The sequence below is a fragment of the Nanorana parkeri genome, unplaced genomic scaffold, assembly GCF_000935625.1.
Source record: "Nanorana parkeri isolate BGI_ZX_2015 unplaced genomic scaffold, ASM93562v1 scaffold413, whole genome shotgun sequence".
NCBI lineage: Eukaryota > Metazoa > Chordata > Amphibia > Anura > Dicroglossidae > Nanorana > Nanorana parkeri.
This window is the reverse complement of record NW_017306681.1, coordinates 26761-44003: the sequence shown is the minus strand read 5'-3', so window position 1 is coordinate 44003 and position 17243 is coordinate 26761. Positions and strand designations below refer to the sequence as shown.

General features: G+C 42.3%; 1 protein-coding gene across 1 annotated transcript in view; it reads right to left on the bottom strand.

Moving 5' to 3' along the window:
- Positions 1 to 8845, bottom strand: part of PDGFC (platelet derived growth factor C) — a 217193-nt gene extending 208348 nt beyond the window's left edge. The window contains exon 1 of the mRNA XM_018559711.1: positions 8497 to 8845. Coding sequence (XP_018415213.1) covers positions 8497 to 8617 — 121 coding nt within the window. The 5' untranslated portion in view covers positions 8618 to 8845. The remainder of the gene's footprint in view (positions 1 to 8496) is intronic.
- Positions 8846 to 17243: the final 8398 nt, after the last annotated feature.

Genomic DNA, 17243 nt, shown 5'->3' with positions numbered 1-17243 from the left:
ATTTGGTACCCAGAACACAACAGTAGAGAATTGTATTCAAGCTATAAGCAAGAAATTAAATGCTTTCTGCAATAAGGTTGTCTTAGTTAATGATACAGAGTAAAAAGAAAATAACTTTCTATTTCAGAAAGATACACTTTATACTGAAATTCCAGTTTTGTTGCGCTTGCTTTGTCCCTTCATAATTTCACTGGGCAGTGGGAGGAGCTGCACATGAGCAATCTCAGTAACACAAAATGAAAAAAAATTTGTTTGGTCCTAGAAATGTTCTGAGCAAAAGAAGTCCTATTGCAGGGATGCCTGATATTTGACTTCCAGTTTTGTGCAGACCAGTAAGTCATAGATTAGAAAATCATAGTACCCGTTAAAGATACCCGTTAAAGATAATTTCTACTCATATTACATTACAAAATAGTTTTGTAAGCAGTTATGTATGTTAAATAAAGTTATATAACAAAAGTGGAGTTTTACTTTAACCCTTTTGCTACCAGGCCCTTGTATCCCTTTTTCTTTTTTTAAACATAGGTGGGCAGACCACTGGTGCATTCAAACACAATATAACTTACAAATCTAAAGCATAAAATTGTATGTATTAATTTAAAGGAGAACTATGAGGTTGAGTGCTTTTCACTCACCTCATAGTTCTAGCCGACCTGTGACAATGAGACTGTCACAGGTCAGCTCAGTAGATCGGGAAGTGAGCGAACACATACCGGTGTTCGCTTACTTCTCGATCCTGTCACGGCTCTCTGCTGTGACAGGGGAGGGGCTGGATTCCCCCCTCCCCGCTCCGATCCACCAGCGCTGACTGGCGGAACGGACGGGGGAGGGGGCGGGTACAGCTGGCTCTGCCTCTATATAGGCAGAGCTAGCTGTCACTCATACAGCTGGGCGGATCTCGACATCGATGGCGGGATCCGATGAGCTTAGGGTGACAGGAGGACGCTAGTTTGTGTCCTCCCGTTACCCTAAGGAGAACTATAGGGAAAAGCCCTGACCCCATAGTTCTCCTTTAAAATTGTAACTGTTTGAGAAGCACTGAAAATTGCAAAACTGCACGTTATGTGTGTGTGGGGTGTAATTTGTGAGTGTTTTTTTAATTTATCTCCTTTTTATGACAAGCCCCTGAGGTTCCCCTATAAGGGTGGAGGAAGAGATCGAGGATACAGAGTCCTCAAGCTCCTTTTTCTCCTGTCTGACCCTTACTACAGTACTGAGCTCTTCTGTGTTTATTCCCAAACGGAGATTGTAAATATGCCTCTCATGTTTGTGCACCTCCTTTCAGTTTATGCTCAGTTCTCTTTTATTCCGTGTTTATTCACAAAGTGAAGTTGGTTTTTAAACATTAGCGACATGCTTATCAACTTCCCTGTTTGCCATCCTGAAAACAGAAAAGCCGCTAATGAGACTGATATGAAGCCAGGACCTCAGTCTCATCTATGGTAATGGCGCTGGGGGGAACAGCAGGAAGAGAGCTGGTGGTAAAGCGTCACTGCAGGAGTGCACACAACCCTCCTGAGTGAGTGGGTAGAAGAGAGCAAGGGAGCCAGAAGGGCATACAGTTGGCAGCTGGGCTGTAGGGGTTTTTCACACTTCTTATTCATGGATGCGATCAGCAGCTTGTCAACCACTGATCACAGATATTCATTAGGCAGCAGAGTTTACGGGATTATATTCTGCTATAAATTAATGGTTGCCGAAGATAAAAGAGACTGCGGCATTAATCTTGGCATATGACAGAGAGGTGTGACGTCTTGCAAGTGTGATACACTTTTCAATATATAGGCATGAGACACTACATGTAGCCCGCATTTGCTGATTTTTTGACAGCTCAAGGCGTCTACTGTGGTCTTTGACTATACATCAAAATCATTGCTGAAATCAGATGCACTGGGCAACAATCAGCTAACAGTCTATGTTTACCTTTATTAAGCCATTCACAACAAAGAGCCCTTGTAAAACAATTTATGTTACAGAGAGTAAGACTGAAACATAATACATTGTGTTATAAAACATCCATGATGCCAGTCAAAATATAAACCTGCCTGTGGTGAATCAGTTCAGCAAACATCTTCAAAAAGGTTCTGTTTTTGCCAAGGCAGACATTACATATTTGTCTACCAGCTTTAAATAAAAGCCACAGTTTGTAAACAGTAGAATGAATAGAGCTATCAAGTATATTGAAAGGCCAGGCTTTTTCTCAGACTGTTCATGGTAAGTAACACTCGCGGTCAGCTATGCAAAACCTGATAGATGTTTGCTTACACTGTAGTTGGAATGGCTCTAATTTTATGCTGAGCAGCATATTCCAGATAAGAAGAACTGTGATATATCCCTCACTTCCAGCCAATTGCAGTGGGGCCTCATTCACCCCGAGAGCCCAGGTGAGACACGTGTGCTTCATTCACGCTCAGACGCAGGCACCTGTGTCCCCTAATCCCCTAAGGGGTGTCTCCTTCACCATCAGAGCACAGAAAGATGTGTCTTCTTCATCCTCAGAGTCCACATAATTTTTATGTGATGCCCCTCTGACCCCGAGAGCTTAATTAGATTCCCATTGTACCCCTTCTCTCACCATACACAGTGCCTGTCTGTCCCTCCTCTCACCACCCAGCATACAAGTAATTTCCCTTCACTCATCACACACCATGCCCGCCATCCCCTTTCTCTCACCACACACCGTACCTGCTGATGGCGTGTGTAACCTTTTGAGTGCAGGGTCAGGAGTGTGTTGCATATAGAGTGCAGCAGGGGTCAGGTGTATGTAATGTACAGCATGTAGGGGTCAGACGTATACACAGCCTATCACACAGTACACCCATTAATTAATTTCACCTCCTATGAGACACTTTGCATCTGGACTGTTTATCTGACATAAAATAGAAACAAGAGAAAGTAAAAAAAAATAAAAATAATTTTCAATTCATGCCACCAGAATCCCTATTTGACAATTTAAAGACTCCATTGTAATTAATTTGTTTATTATACCATTGGCACAAACAAAATCCACTAAATAGTCCTTATCATTCCCTCAAACAGTTTGCATACTATTGCTGTTAGGCTGACTGGTCTGTAGTTCTCCAGTTGGCATTTTGAATTTTTTTTTGAATATTGCTACCACCATAGCTTTACGCCAGTCACTTGGTACTCTTCCAGTCAGTATGAAGACTTTGAAAATGAGGAATAACGATCTTGCTATAACATGGCTGAGTATGAGCTGATCAATACTTATTTTTTGCTGACTTCCCTTGTACCGACCTTGGACCGGCCACCGTCTCTGACCCTTTGCTTCCCGCCTCGACCTCGGATCTTGCTCGACTACTCCTTTGGATTATCCCTTGGTACCTCGCTTTCAGATCTCTCAGGCTGCTACCTGCCAGTGGGTTCCCTCCTCACTGCTTCCCTTCAAGCGTACCTGTCAGCGCATGACACTGGGCCACAGGTGCCATTCTGGTAAATACAGCCTGGTACCCTTAGAATGCCCATAGATCCCCAACCATGGAAAAGAGGCAAGACAAGGTCTTATCCTTCTCTGGACTGCACACCTACCAGGAACTGCTGCAAAAAATTCTAGGGTTGAAGGATCAGTTAAATTTGTCATGGGAAAAAATAAATGATTGCTGATCAGGTATGTTTTATAAAAGTAATTTTGAAATTTTAGTACCTTCCTATATTCACAGTATGCGTTAAGCTATATGTGTACCTGTGGCTTTTTCCAGCCTTAGACATAATTTCGGAAATCAAGTACAACAAACTATAAATATTGTGTCTACCCAGACCTGTTGCTCTCTGTTTATCACAGTATTGTTGCTGTTTCTTTTAAGCATAGAAATATTGTTTCAAACACATTAAAATATACGGGTGGAGTGAGCTGGAACGTGCTTGGCTGCCATAAAAGCAAAATTCTTGTTACATTTGCCATCTCACGTATATTGCTATAAGCTATGGATTGTTTCATCTCTTATCATCATATCATATTTTACACATTAAGTATGAAGTCCATTGCATCCAAAAATAGCATGGGTTACATGTAATGTACTAGGATGCTTACTTATGTCCAAAATATTGCTTATCTTCTGTAAATTGAGGTTTACCTATGATTTTCATCAAAACCCTATGTACAATGTACAATTGGCATTATCTGTATCTAAAAGGCTCATCAGGAGCAACACTTGGTGCTTCATTTATAAACGTTCTGCTCACCTTTTAGCTTGGTGGATGCTGTTTTCATGGCACTAGCACCTCTAGATGGCACTGAGGAGTTTAGGAATTTCCTATACTTGTCAACGCCTTCTAGGGATGCTAGTGGCATGCAAACAGCATAAGTCCACCCATGTTACTCTTCCCTCATGCAGTGTTCTACATTTAAAAACAGCAAGATGAATTTCAGCAGTAATAAGGTGTGAGGACTGCTAAATCGGACACCATACCACGATCATATGGTAATAAAAGAATAGTGATAAGAATAAGGAAATATTGCACACACATTTTTAATACAACACCTTCTTTCCTATATTGGACATCATTACATTCTGTTTAGTTAAATGAACCCTAGGGTTAGACTAGTGAAGAACATAGTCATACAAACACTTAACTGCATAAATAAATGTGTAGATTCTGCTAGGTCGTTTTAATGTAAATATCCCAATTAAAGGGTCTCTATATTTTAAAGGATCGGTTCACTGAAAACCATAATATTGGTAGATGTCACCATGCTAGATAACCCATTGATCTTTCATTTTCTAGATTGCCTATTGGCAAGAGCTGTCACAGCTCTCAGTTCTGCTTGCCTCATCATGGAATCTCACTCTGGCTGAAAATCACCATCGTGGGTGCACAGGCCTAAGAACTAAAATATAGAGTTCTTTTTCACTTTTGTTTCTTTAAAAAAAAAAGCTATTCTATTAAAATCACTACTATATAGCAAAAATGTAAGCAATAATGCTGACTCATCAGACTGACTGGATCCCATTACTCCCTTCTAAGTACTGGGAACCCTTGCCTTACCTAAATAAATTAGTGGATGATGCACGAGCCTCATAAAGTAAACCACAAATTTTCTTACCTTTCATTGCTCGAGCCAAATCCTTTTTCTTTTGCACCTCACGTGTCTGCCGTCTCAGACACTGCACCTCACAGTGCAAGGGTTTCAGCAACAAAGGCAGTCATGTCAATCAAGAAAGCAGTGAACGGGACTATGTGTGGCCAGGAGTGGATTGACAAAGTACAGCCTTGTGAATCAATAGTGATAACAACAATTCTTCTTTGAATGTAGGAGCAGTGCAGCATCATTGCCACTCAATCACAGGCTCAACAAGTATTTGTGGGGTTTTGCAGGGGACTTAGATTAAACTGTAAGTGCAGGCGCACTTATAATTAGGTGCTGCAGCATATATATTTTTTTAATGGGAGGCCATCATTCTACTTTAAGTTATTCAGTAAAATCACATACAACAGATATGACCATTGTTTTTGCTGGGCCATGTATGAGAAAACTGAGAAAACTTTTCACTGTGCAACTAGTTGGATTATTCTGGAAAAAAATTGTGTCGTGCCCTTGTGGCCCAATAACATTGGTGGGCATATTTCACTGCCCAAGATTCTTAGGCCTATTGTAGTCTTTGTGTCATAACTATGCCCTTCCTTACTCTTAACTGTAATTTTACAATATGCACTTCACATTCACAGCCTTTAAACATTTTACAGAAATCTAAGAACACTTAACAATATTCATCCCATATTCCTTCATAGCTGTCTATTTTGAGGAGCTGGCTGTGTTGGTGACAGTCAACTTACTAATTGTTGGATTCCTACTTGTGTGAAGTCACATGACTACTACAAATGCACGTGTATTTGAGTATGATGAGCCTAAATGATTAAATAGGAATTACACAGTGACCACCTTTTACAACTTTTTTTTCCCAGTAAGGATCCCAAAAGACTATTTATGTAGACACTTAATGGGCTATGATCTGCATATTCTACAAAGCACTGTGAATAGTTATTAATATGTTCTTCTAGCTTATGAGGAAATAATAGTAGATGGGCATTTGTTCAATGGGATTTCAGTTGGTATTCTAGACTACTTAATACCGGATTTCACATTGGCAAAGTGCAGTTTAAGGGTAAATCTTCCTTCAGAATGGATAAACGTATCCCTTATTCAGCAAGATTCCTCCAATTTCTCCAAAGCATGCTCACCCGTGCTGTAAAGTTCTATTAAGTGTAGAGCAATTGAGTGCAGCAACGAGATTTTGATTTCCATCAGAACAAGCCAAAACAATTGGTTATTGATTCCTATAGGGTACCCCATTTTACACACTGTTCTTTACTTATTAAATGAAAGCAACCTATTTTAGCCACCCACCCATCAGTAACTTGCCAAGTCACTTAACTCCTCATCATCCAGTGACAAATGCATTTATCAGGCATTGTAAATTGTGCTAGAATTACACAATATACATATATTTTTATGAACTATAGGAGCAATGTGATTTCCTAGTTTATAATGGGATACAAAAATAAGGCCATGAGATTTTTTGGGATCCTTCCTCATTACCTCTATTAAACTATATCTTGAAAATGGTCCATAGCAAGCAAAGTAAGGTTTATGCACTAGTAAAGCATAATGAAAACTAGGTTGTACAGATGGAGATAGATGTGTGTTAATTGGTTTAAAATTGCCTTAATATTACCATGTAATAATCACTTGGATAACACATAAAAGATGAGAGTGGTAATTAATACACTGTTAGCTGATCCGACTCTACTGCACAGCCTGTCCAATAAAATATGTATCAGGTTACTTAGGGCTGGAGGGGAAGGTATTTAGGTAGCTTACAAGAGACGATCACACCAAAAGGACCTCACCACTGTGGAGAAGCAAAGCTGCAGTAGAGAATAGTTGTGCCACCCTCATGGCTATGCAGACAGTGACAATCAAAAAGTGACTGAACAGAATTACAATAATTTTTACTTATTTATTTTTAGCTAGACTCTTACTTGTATAGTGATGCACACATTTACATAGCACCAAGCACATTTAAGCATTCAAAGATGATTTACAATCGGTGCAGAATGCTGTATTTTGTCATAAGCTCTACATTCGTCTAGACATAATAAAAAAATATAAAGTAATCCCACAAAAAGAACAAATATTTTTAAAAAGCAGCACTGTGTTCATTTTATAGTGCCCATGGGAACATATAATTCTTTCGATAGGCTGAGACATGCAGTTCAACAAGAGATGCTTGCAAAGTCAGGGGCTAGTTCAGTATTGTTTGCTTCTTTTAAGAGAGAGCAAGAAAGACATTATTTTTCAACACTGAAGAGGATAGACAAAGGTCATCTTGATCAATTGCCGTCACAACATAGCAGGGTCCCCCAGCCGTTTGATCAGTTTTCTTTAGTCCTTCACAGTGGAGTCTGATTAGAGACTGATCTCTGGGCTTCGCTTTGATCATGCTCTCTGGCAGTCTGCAGGTGCCATATGTCAACACATTAGCAAGCAGCATGCAAGAACAATATCTGCTCTCACACACAACTCTAGTACATGTGATAAAGGGATGTGTCCTGCTTTTTATCTTGGCTTCCTATTAACCCTTTCTTCACATCCCTCTTCAACTAATACATAAAGTAGTACATGTAGACATCAGATCCTGAAATAACAGTTAAAACACACACACAACAGCCTGACATAAAAGCCCATTCATTGCTGCTCATAAAACCAATGTTTTATGTCAGCCTGATTTACAATTTTCAGCTGACATAAACGTAAGGAAATTCACATGGCCAGTGTTTCAGTGCCAAAGTATTACCGCAGGCACCGCGAGTTTTGGAGAAAGACAGATAATTATTTGCACACTTTTTATAATGTTCAATCCAGACAACCAATTTCACTTTTTTTTTATACAGCCCCTTGTAAGCGGCCTTTACTTTATTCTTGCAAAATATTCCACTGAACAGAAATGACTTTTTCGCCTAGGATCAACAACACAAGTGTTTAAAAATCTGAATAATGTAAGTCCTATGGAGTTCAGAGGCTAAGCAAATTACACACCCTGAAGCTGCCCTTCTGTATGAAAGAAGCCTTTCTCCAGGCTCACCAACTTCCAGCCCCTGGGATCTTTCATTTAAGGGTTTTCTAAACATTTCAGGTACACTTGAAAGTTGAAAGTAATTCTCATTTCCTATGTGGGATTAGCTTGTTTCCATCCCAGAAAGGAATAAGAGTCATTCACCGGTTCAAAACCACAAACGGATCTGGGTCTACAGGCACAAACATAAATATATAATAAAAGGAGAGCTGAGGTTTATTTTTCCGGCTCCTTAGCCCCGATGCCATGTATTGTGGGTACCTTCTAAACCCTAAACATGTGCTAATTTGCATATCCCACATCAGTTATCCAGAGCTAATGTGCCTTGAGAAGAGGCGAATGACCTTTCAAGGCTGTAAATCATGGGCGTGAAAAACCAAACAAACAAATATTGCCTTACCATTTAGCTCCTTGGCACTTCCAAACTGAAATTTGCTGCTTAGATTGGATTCAGCTTGCACTCCATGTAGCTGAAAGTCCAGGGTGCACGCTAGGACTCTGAGAAGTAACAAGAGGATCATTTGGATGAACAGGGGAGAGCACAGCCACGAACAGCACTTGAGATTTGCAAGTTCAAAGTCAGTTTCAGCAGAGCCTGATCACTGCACCCTTCACAAGAAAGCACTGAGCCTGTAGAGGTACCATTGGTAGCAGATAATCACTGACTAGATCCTTCATAATCCCATGCAAAGTTATCTCTGTTCCGATTCTCTTTTTCTTTTCTGTCTCCAGTTTGGAAAGTAAAATAGAATAAATAGATCAAATCCCTCATAGGCTGCGATAGATAAAAATCCAACTTTTGAGCTTGTAAAAAAAAGGCAAAATGAATTTTAAAAAAGCACAAAAAAAAGAGAAAAAGTTGTTTAAGAGCACCTGTCAATTTCTGATCCAAAGATGTAAACAGAAAAGTTTAAAGCACGTGCGTAAGAACTCCTACTGAAAGGAAAACCATGAATGTTGCAATAACCCAGAAAATTCAGTAAAAAGTGCTGAAATTAGCATTATAACCAGTAGCCTTAATCCTGGGCTGTAAAATTGTGAATCTGTAGCCTGACACCCTGTGGGAAAACAATCTGATAGTCAGCAAACGTGTCCCCTTAGGACATTGTGGAAGAAAGAGGAAAAAAAATGTGCCTCTATACACCTCCCTTTTTTTCGCACCGGCAGTTCCTTTTTTAGGCAGTATCAAAGTCTGTGCTGCATGGCTGTGCTGATTATTTACCTTACTTTTTTGGCTTAGCACCAAACTTCCTCACACTGTTTTCCTGATCAGCGCAGTGACCCAGCAGCCTGAAAGTAATGGAGCCAGTGAGTCCTCCGCCTGGCAGCAGGTTCTAGTCAGCAGGGTGATCCTCCAGTGCTTAATAGGGGCTGCAGGTCACTCAGGGGTTTGCTTGCTTTGCTGGTGGGATTCCTGTGCTTCTGAAAAACTCAGAAGTGAAAAGGAAACAATTTCCTTAGCTGGGAGTCTGAAAGCTTAGTGTGGGTGTCTGTTTAAAGTTTGCTCCTAGCTGCAACAAATGGGAAAGAGTTTAGAGCTGATGAAAGTACTTGACTCCCTCTCCTTGTAGTTCCACTGATTGCAGACTGCCACCTGGCGACTCAACAGGTGCTACAACAAAGACAGGGAGGTCGGAGAATCCCACTTTAGTTCGCACAAAAAAGTTGGCAAGTTTACTTGTTACACACTGAGAGTTACAGGATGCGTCTTGAGTTGCACAAGGGAGGAGTATTTATTATAACTCGATGATTGTTGGAAAAAAACACTGTTTTCATAATCATAATTTTCAGAAATAAAGGGAAAAAAACAAAATTAAAAGTGAACAAAAGCCAAACCTTTTTTTTTAACTTTAGTCCTCTTTTGTGTCTAAGGAGTACATTCACTATTGTACTCCTGTGAACCAAAGTCAGCATCTAGTGGTCTACAGTCCACATTATGCTGACAGTGCAGAGCCGCACTGCAGCCGGGAAAGATATCAACAATATTGTCAGGATCCACCCTGCTGCCTGATTGCCTCTCTAGAGCCAGAGCCAGCTGTGCCTACTGTCTCCTCTGTCTGTTCATCCAATGAGTGCTTGAGGAACAGAGAGAAGGGAGGGTGAAATCCCTGCGGGGAGCGATGACTGACAGTCATGATCCGCTGACCACTCAGTTCTCGATCTATAACAGCTGGCTTGTGATACCTACAATGTCACACACTGACGCAAAGTATTAGGAAGAGTACATTTTACTCTACCAATACTTCTCCTTTAGGAAAGTTGTAAATTGAGGGATCCAATTACTGAAAATACCAGATAAGGCTCTTAGTTGGAGTACTCGGTCCAGTTTTGGTCGCCGGTACTGAGAAGGGATGTCCTTGAACTGGAGAGAGTCCAGCGGAGGGCAACAAAACTAATTAGGGGAAGGAGGACCAGAGCTATGAGACAAGGCTTCTGACCTTAAACATGTTTACGCTGGAATAAAGGAGATTAAGGGGGGATATGATTTTCATGTAAAAGATGTTCAATGGTGACAGCAACATTGGCAACAAACTGTTTAAGATTGACTCCATTACAAAGACTAGAGGCCACCAACTAAAGTTGGTGGAGAAAAAATTCCAGCACAATGGGCGTAGAGGGTTCTTTACAGTAAGAGCGGTTAAGGTCTGGAACTCACTGCCATCGGCAGTGATTTCAGCCCAGAGTGTAGATTTGTTCAAGAAACGTTTGGACAATCTCTTGAGGGACCGTAAAATATCCAGGGATACCAGTATCCCTAAGAATGAGATGATGCGTGGACCTATATGGGTTGGACTTGATGGACATATGTCTTTATTCAAGCCAAATACTATGTAACTATGTAGTTTAGTATGTATAACTGTCCTTTACATTCCTACCTATGAGGCAGCAATCAAAAGGACCAGGTAATATCTATTCTTCTGTACATTATCAGATAAATAAAATAATAAAGGAAAATTGAGTGTCTTGGATACCTTGTAGTGTTGTCACTGAGTTCTACCAATACAAACTATTGCATGTTATACTTAGGGAGTTTAAAAAAATCATATCTTACAAAAATGTCACTCTGTGTTTTACAAGGAAGGGGGGAGCATCTGGGTGCCCCTTTATTAAAGGGGTAACCCAATGTGAATAACCCCCCTGCCCACACACCCCCAACCAATGCCCCAGGGCTTGTGGGGAAGAGGCCCTTGTGCCCATCGGGTAAGCTTATAAGATAACAACAAATCAAGCAGATTATTCCCATTCAATAAATCTTGTTCCATAATAGCCCAAAGTTTATTAGGCGCCTTTTTAACCCAACCTTGAATCTGGTTTAAAAGAGCTGCTTTGTGGTAATGTGAGAGAATAGGTAATTCTAGGCCTTCATTCTCTTTACGTCTATGTAAGAAGTTGTTGAACATCTTGGTCTTTTCCAGTTCCAGATGAGAGAGTGGAGGTGCAAAAAGGACTGTTCTAAACACATATAGTCTTAGTATCTATAATTGCTATTTGAATTTGCCATTTTGCTGGCCAATTTAACACTGCTGTATCTTCTGCATTATCTTAATTCTTCTAGTAAAATCCCTACCTGTGCTCTTTGTCTGTAGTAGATTTGGGGCTAACATTGGTATTTAATAATGTCCTGCTGCTGGCCAGTTTTACACTGCTGTTTCATTTATAGTCTCCTAATTCTTGTTGTAAAACACCTGCCTGTACTCTGCCTCTAATACGCAGGCCAATTTTCACTCATTAAAATGTCAACAGAAACTTCTTGAACCTCTCTAGTAACATACACTGTCTGGCCAAAAAAAAAAAAAGCCACACACACATTTAGTTGGATGCGCAAAGTACTATTTTCTGCACTATAGGGAAACATGCGCTGGTGCCTGCCGCGGGACGTGCATAGGAAGATGCGCTATTCGGCTGGTGCACAGGATATGATGTAACCCTCATTGATAGACTGGTCAACAAGCCTGCACTGCACACAATAGCTGAATGGTTTTCAGCATGTTCCCTGTGATCCTGCCACCTGACCTGCTGCTCATTTTCCTGTGCCTGACCAGGATGGCCTCTTGACTAAGATCACTGCCTGCCTCCTTGACCTGGGCCTTTTATTGGACAGTCTGGGGTTCCCCTTAATATGTCATAGTACATAGTAGATCCAATATTCATGCATGCAGTCTAGGTGGCCACAAAAGGGAGTACCGACCAGGTCACATGTCTTTCAACACTGGAGGGTACGGCAAAGCCTCCTTATCTTGCAAAGCACCCTTCGTCTGGCTGTGGTAATGTAAACAGACAGTCAATTATACCAGATGACCAATACTGACCAATTTACATTACCCCGGGTGAGGATTCTGTCATTCATTGCTGGGAGTCTGGTACATAAACAGAGGGTGGGTGAAAGGTCATTATGATTCATGAGGATTACATCACTGGACACTGATTGATGTGGATGTACTTTGGGAGACATTAATGACAATAATGTGCCTGTGTTTTATTTAAAGGAAATTTTTAAGACGTGTGTGTTTAATAACTTTTATCTCTTTGTGAGAATGGGTGTGCGGTAATAATGTACCCCTGTACGCCTCCTGTAGTAGATGTCTCAGAGCCCCCTTTTTAGAAAGGGGGCTTCCAAGTTTACAATAAGTCCTTTTGTAGTAGCCCCTACCTTCTTCTTGGGGCACTGGAGGTGAGGAAGATGCCCTTTCCCCTCAGCATTAATGCAAGGGTGTTTTGCAAGAAGGTAAGAGGCTTTGTTGCCCCCCTCCCTTACTAGGTACCCCACTGAAGTTAAAAGACATGTGGCCTGGCCTGGTACAGGAAAGGGGGGCATGCTCACTGCCCTACCTGTCATGGCCACCAAGGCTGCATGCCTGTGTAAGAGTCTGGTTAAAATATTTAGTGTAGGTCATTGTCTTTTTTCCCTTGAACTCATAAAATTAAAACTTTATTGATTTTGGGTAATTTTTTTAATTTGTCGTATTTTAGGTTTATACATTTTAAAACTTTTTTATATATCTTTTTTTGTAATATATATAATCTTTAAAAAAGTATTTCCATAGTACTATGGGCTAACTAAGGATGCCCACACACCTTAGGATAATCGTACGATAATCGTTGGAAATCCCGCGATCGTACGATTATCGTAAGGTGTGTGGAAGCCGTGCGACCTCTACTACTGTAAGGTCGCACGACTTTTAACTTATGAACATGTTCGAAAACCCGCCGAGCATCGTACGATGTTCGGCGGGTATGTAGCATGTTCGTAAGATAAAAGCCGGACGGGCCGGTGTGCGTAAGCGCACACTGCCCGTTCGGCATTGCGGTCATCGGAAGCCCGCCCCTCAGGGGGGCGCAGCTTGCGATCATCGCAAGTACGCTCTGCCTGTCCAAGATAGGCAGATCGTATGTTTTTTTTAATTACCTTGCAACCATCGCAAGACAAAAGTCTTGCGATGGTTGTAAGGTGTGTGCCCAGCATAAAGGTGCCTATACACTGCACGATTATCGTACGATAATCGTATGCGATCGGTTTTTCGTACGATAATCGAGCAGTGTGAATGGAGACGTGCGACCGTTTCCACTGTACGGTCGCACGTCTTCTGTCGAACCAGCATGTTCGAAAACCATGCTGGTTCGAACATGCTGGTTCGACAGAAGACGTGCGACCGTACAGTTCACACTGCTCGATTATCGTACGAAAAACCGATCGCATACGATTATCGTACGATAATCGTGCAGTGTATGGGCACCTTTAGACAGCACAGCAGATCAGCTTACTTCGCCACTCCATTTGGATTCAGCTGACTGATAAGAGATGAGTCACTCATTCCAGTTCTGAAAAGAGCAGCTTCTTTCAGCACAGCTTCCAAGAATAACCAACCTACAATATTCTTTGTAGGTTCTAGGAATGGTATGTCAAGAAAACAAAACAATATCACAAATATTAGAAAACAATTACAAAGGTATTTATTTATACAAAGGTATACAAATAGGTTAGGTCACAGCAATATTTACCAACACAGAACACGGCAAATAAATAAACCCAATAGTTCCAAAAACCCTGAACGCACGCAATAGCGCAAGTACTCAGCTTGCTAAAATCATTAAACCTACTACACCAAAAAGGTCTAGCATTACCTCACCTCTTTTGTGGCTAGGTGCAGCTTGCCCCCCCCCCCCCCCCAAGAGGACACAAGTGGTAAGCAACACATTTGACTCCTTCCTTCTACAGCCCCCAGGGAGCACTTACTTTCTATTTGGAGCCCCCTCCCCTTCAGGGCACTATTTTCCCCTTTTTCCTGTTCCCCGATAGCATTTTCTCCTTCTTCCTGCAGCCCCCTTCCCCAAGCAACACTCCACCTACCTTTCTGCAGGCACACCCGCCTGCACTCTAAGGCTCCATTCACATATAGTGTGTGCGTTTTCCGCATGGTTTTCTGTGCGTTTTTTGTGTGGTTGTGCGCATTGTTGCTTATAAAACATACGTGCAGCGCCCTCTGATATGTCACTACTAAATTTAGTGTATATCTGGACTGTAATCAGTCTAGATGCGGTTTTGCTCTGAGTTCTGCGTTCTACAGGTTTCCCTGAGTTTGCTGGATGGATTGCTTCCCCCTGTTGCTGGGTTGGGGACTCAGCATACAGTGAGAGAGGATCCATCCTCAGACTGTAACTCTCTTCCCCCCAGGGGTTCTCCATGGGAGGAGGCCTGTGTGATGGCTGTCCTCTGTGCTATTTCAATTACTGGTCGCTCTTACAGGGCCATTGTGCTACTGATTCTAGCCATTGCTACGGGAGAATACAGAGTCCTCTGAATTATTACCCGGGTATCCTACAATCCCAAACCCTCTCTCCTGTTGATCCTCTGCAATAAATGTTGAAACGGCCCTACGACTCGAGCATGTTCTGTTCCGGAGTGTCAGTGTTGCTGGATCTGAGAAAGGGAGCCGGTGGCTGGCAAAACAGGTAGGAGAACCCTAGTTCATATTCAGCGGCTCCTTCGGGGGTGAGCGATACATACGTTTCCTGCGTTTTTTTACATGAGGCGTCCAATGAAGTGTATTTCCTGTCATTATATATTTCCTGTTTCTGATTTTTGTTGTTGAGGGCGACGACAGCGTATGTAGTGTAGGTACCATGCAACTATTTTTCAATGGATCCATACACACAGTGCCACAAAGCAGCAATAGTTACAACAATGCTGATTATGCGGAAGAGGAAAAGACACAGGCGAGGGATCTGGGTCCATCCCATGATTGAAAATCAACAGCAACAAGGCCAGTTTTGGCTCATGTATGAAAAACCTTGTGCCCATGAGGAAACATTTTTTGAATACACCTGCATTTCCATTAAAAGGTGAGTTCTCCTACTGAAGCGGTTTTTGGCATTTGTGACCTTGCTGTTGCATCAGTGATTTGCTGTTGATTGAGTCACAGTAAGGTGACAATCCTCAGTATACCAACGTTGAGAAGACAGAATCTAGGGTGTGCACAACAATAGCAAACCATTAGCTTCTTTTTTATTTATGTGTATTTTGGATGGCCAATGTGTGCAGTGTGTTTGCCATGGGAAACTGCTCCACATTCTCTCTACTCTATCCCCACCTTGTTTCATTGATTGGGCCTTTAAACAACCACCTTTTTTTTCTTACAGCTTTGGTGACCTGGTGAGCCATTTGGAACGTGAGGACACCACTTACCGTGAACGTATTCCACCAGTGGAAAGAGTAATCATCACTTGGTGGTAAATTAACCTTGATTTTATCACCATGTAGTATTTGCTCAAAAGTGTAGCAGACGGAATCCTGACCATTTGCCAAAAGTAAGCAATCAGCTAAATGCTTTTTTTCTCAGAATTGAAAATCAAAAATGAAAACTTGATTGGTTTCCCCACACAGACCACCTAAGAACCGCACAGCCACCTTTAACCCCCGCAGAGCTCCCTGAGAACTGCACAGCCACCATTAACACAGCACAAACCACCTTTAACCCCACACAGCCCACCTGAGAGTCCGCACAGCCCACCATAGAACCAGTAAGCCACCTGAGAGTCTGCACAGCCCTCCATAGACCCTGCAAAGCCTGTCTGAGGGTCCGCACAGCCCACCATAGAACCTGAACAGCCCTCCTGAGACCCCACAAAGCCACCTAAGACTCTCTGCTGGAGACATCATGACAGCTCCCTGGAGCAGCACAGGGTATGTAGATTCAGATTATTCTGCATTGATATATAATGCTGTATAATGCTGGGATTTGTAGTCCTCTCTAGCTGGTTGCCATTCGGCATTGCTGTATAATGTATCACTGGGATTTGGAGTTCTCTCTAGCTGATGGTATTATTCTGCATTGCTGTTTAATGTATTGCTGGAATTTGTAGTCCTCTCTAGCTGGTGGTATTCTGCATTGCTGTATAATGTATTGCTGAGATTTGTAGTCCTCTCTAGCTGGTTGCCATTCTGCATTGCTGTATAATATATTGCTGGGATTTGTAGTCATCTATTGGGGTACAGGCAAGGATGCACCTATACTCAGGGAAACTCAGGGAGTGCTAATGGCCCATGAGGTAGGGGGATGCAATACTTGCCTTGGGCACTCACAACCCACTGAGAGAGGTCCCAGTTCTCATCCCCGGGACCCGTGAAAAGGTGAGCCTGCTTGGCCATATCGCCCTTGGGAAGCTTGCGAGAACTGAATCTACCAGCACAGGGAGAAAGCCAGATACAATTCTGAGTACAAGTACTTTCTTTAATGGCGCTGTATCCAGCTTTTGACATGTCCCGCTATTAGCGTTGCAGGAAAGCTGGGGTCTCAGGTGGTATCTGCAGGGTCTCAAGTGGGCTGTGCAGAATCTGTGGTGGGCTCTGCCGGGTCTATGGTGAGCTCTGCGGGGTCTGTGGTGGGCTCTGCAGGGTCTGTGGTGGGCTCTTCCTCTTCGGGTCTTGATGATGGTCCGCCTGCGGACAGGTCCTGGAGCTGGTTCCAAAGATGCTGGTGGTGGGGGTGGTGTTGGTGACTGTACAGGGGCTGATGGTTGGCCAGTTGCCAAGGTTGAGGGGCAGGCCTCAGAGTCCTGGTTTTGTGACTGTTCCTCCTGCTGGCCCTGAGTAGGCTCGCAGCTACATTTGGTGCCGTAAGGAGGAAAGCAGACATTAGTAGGACGTAA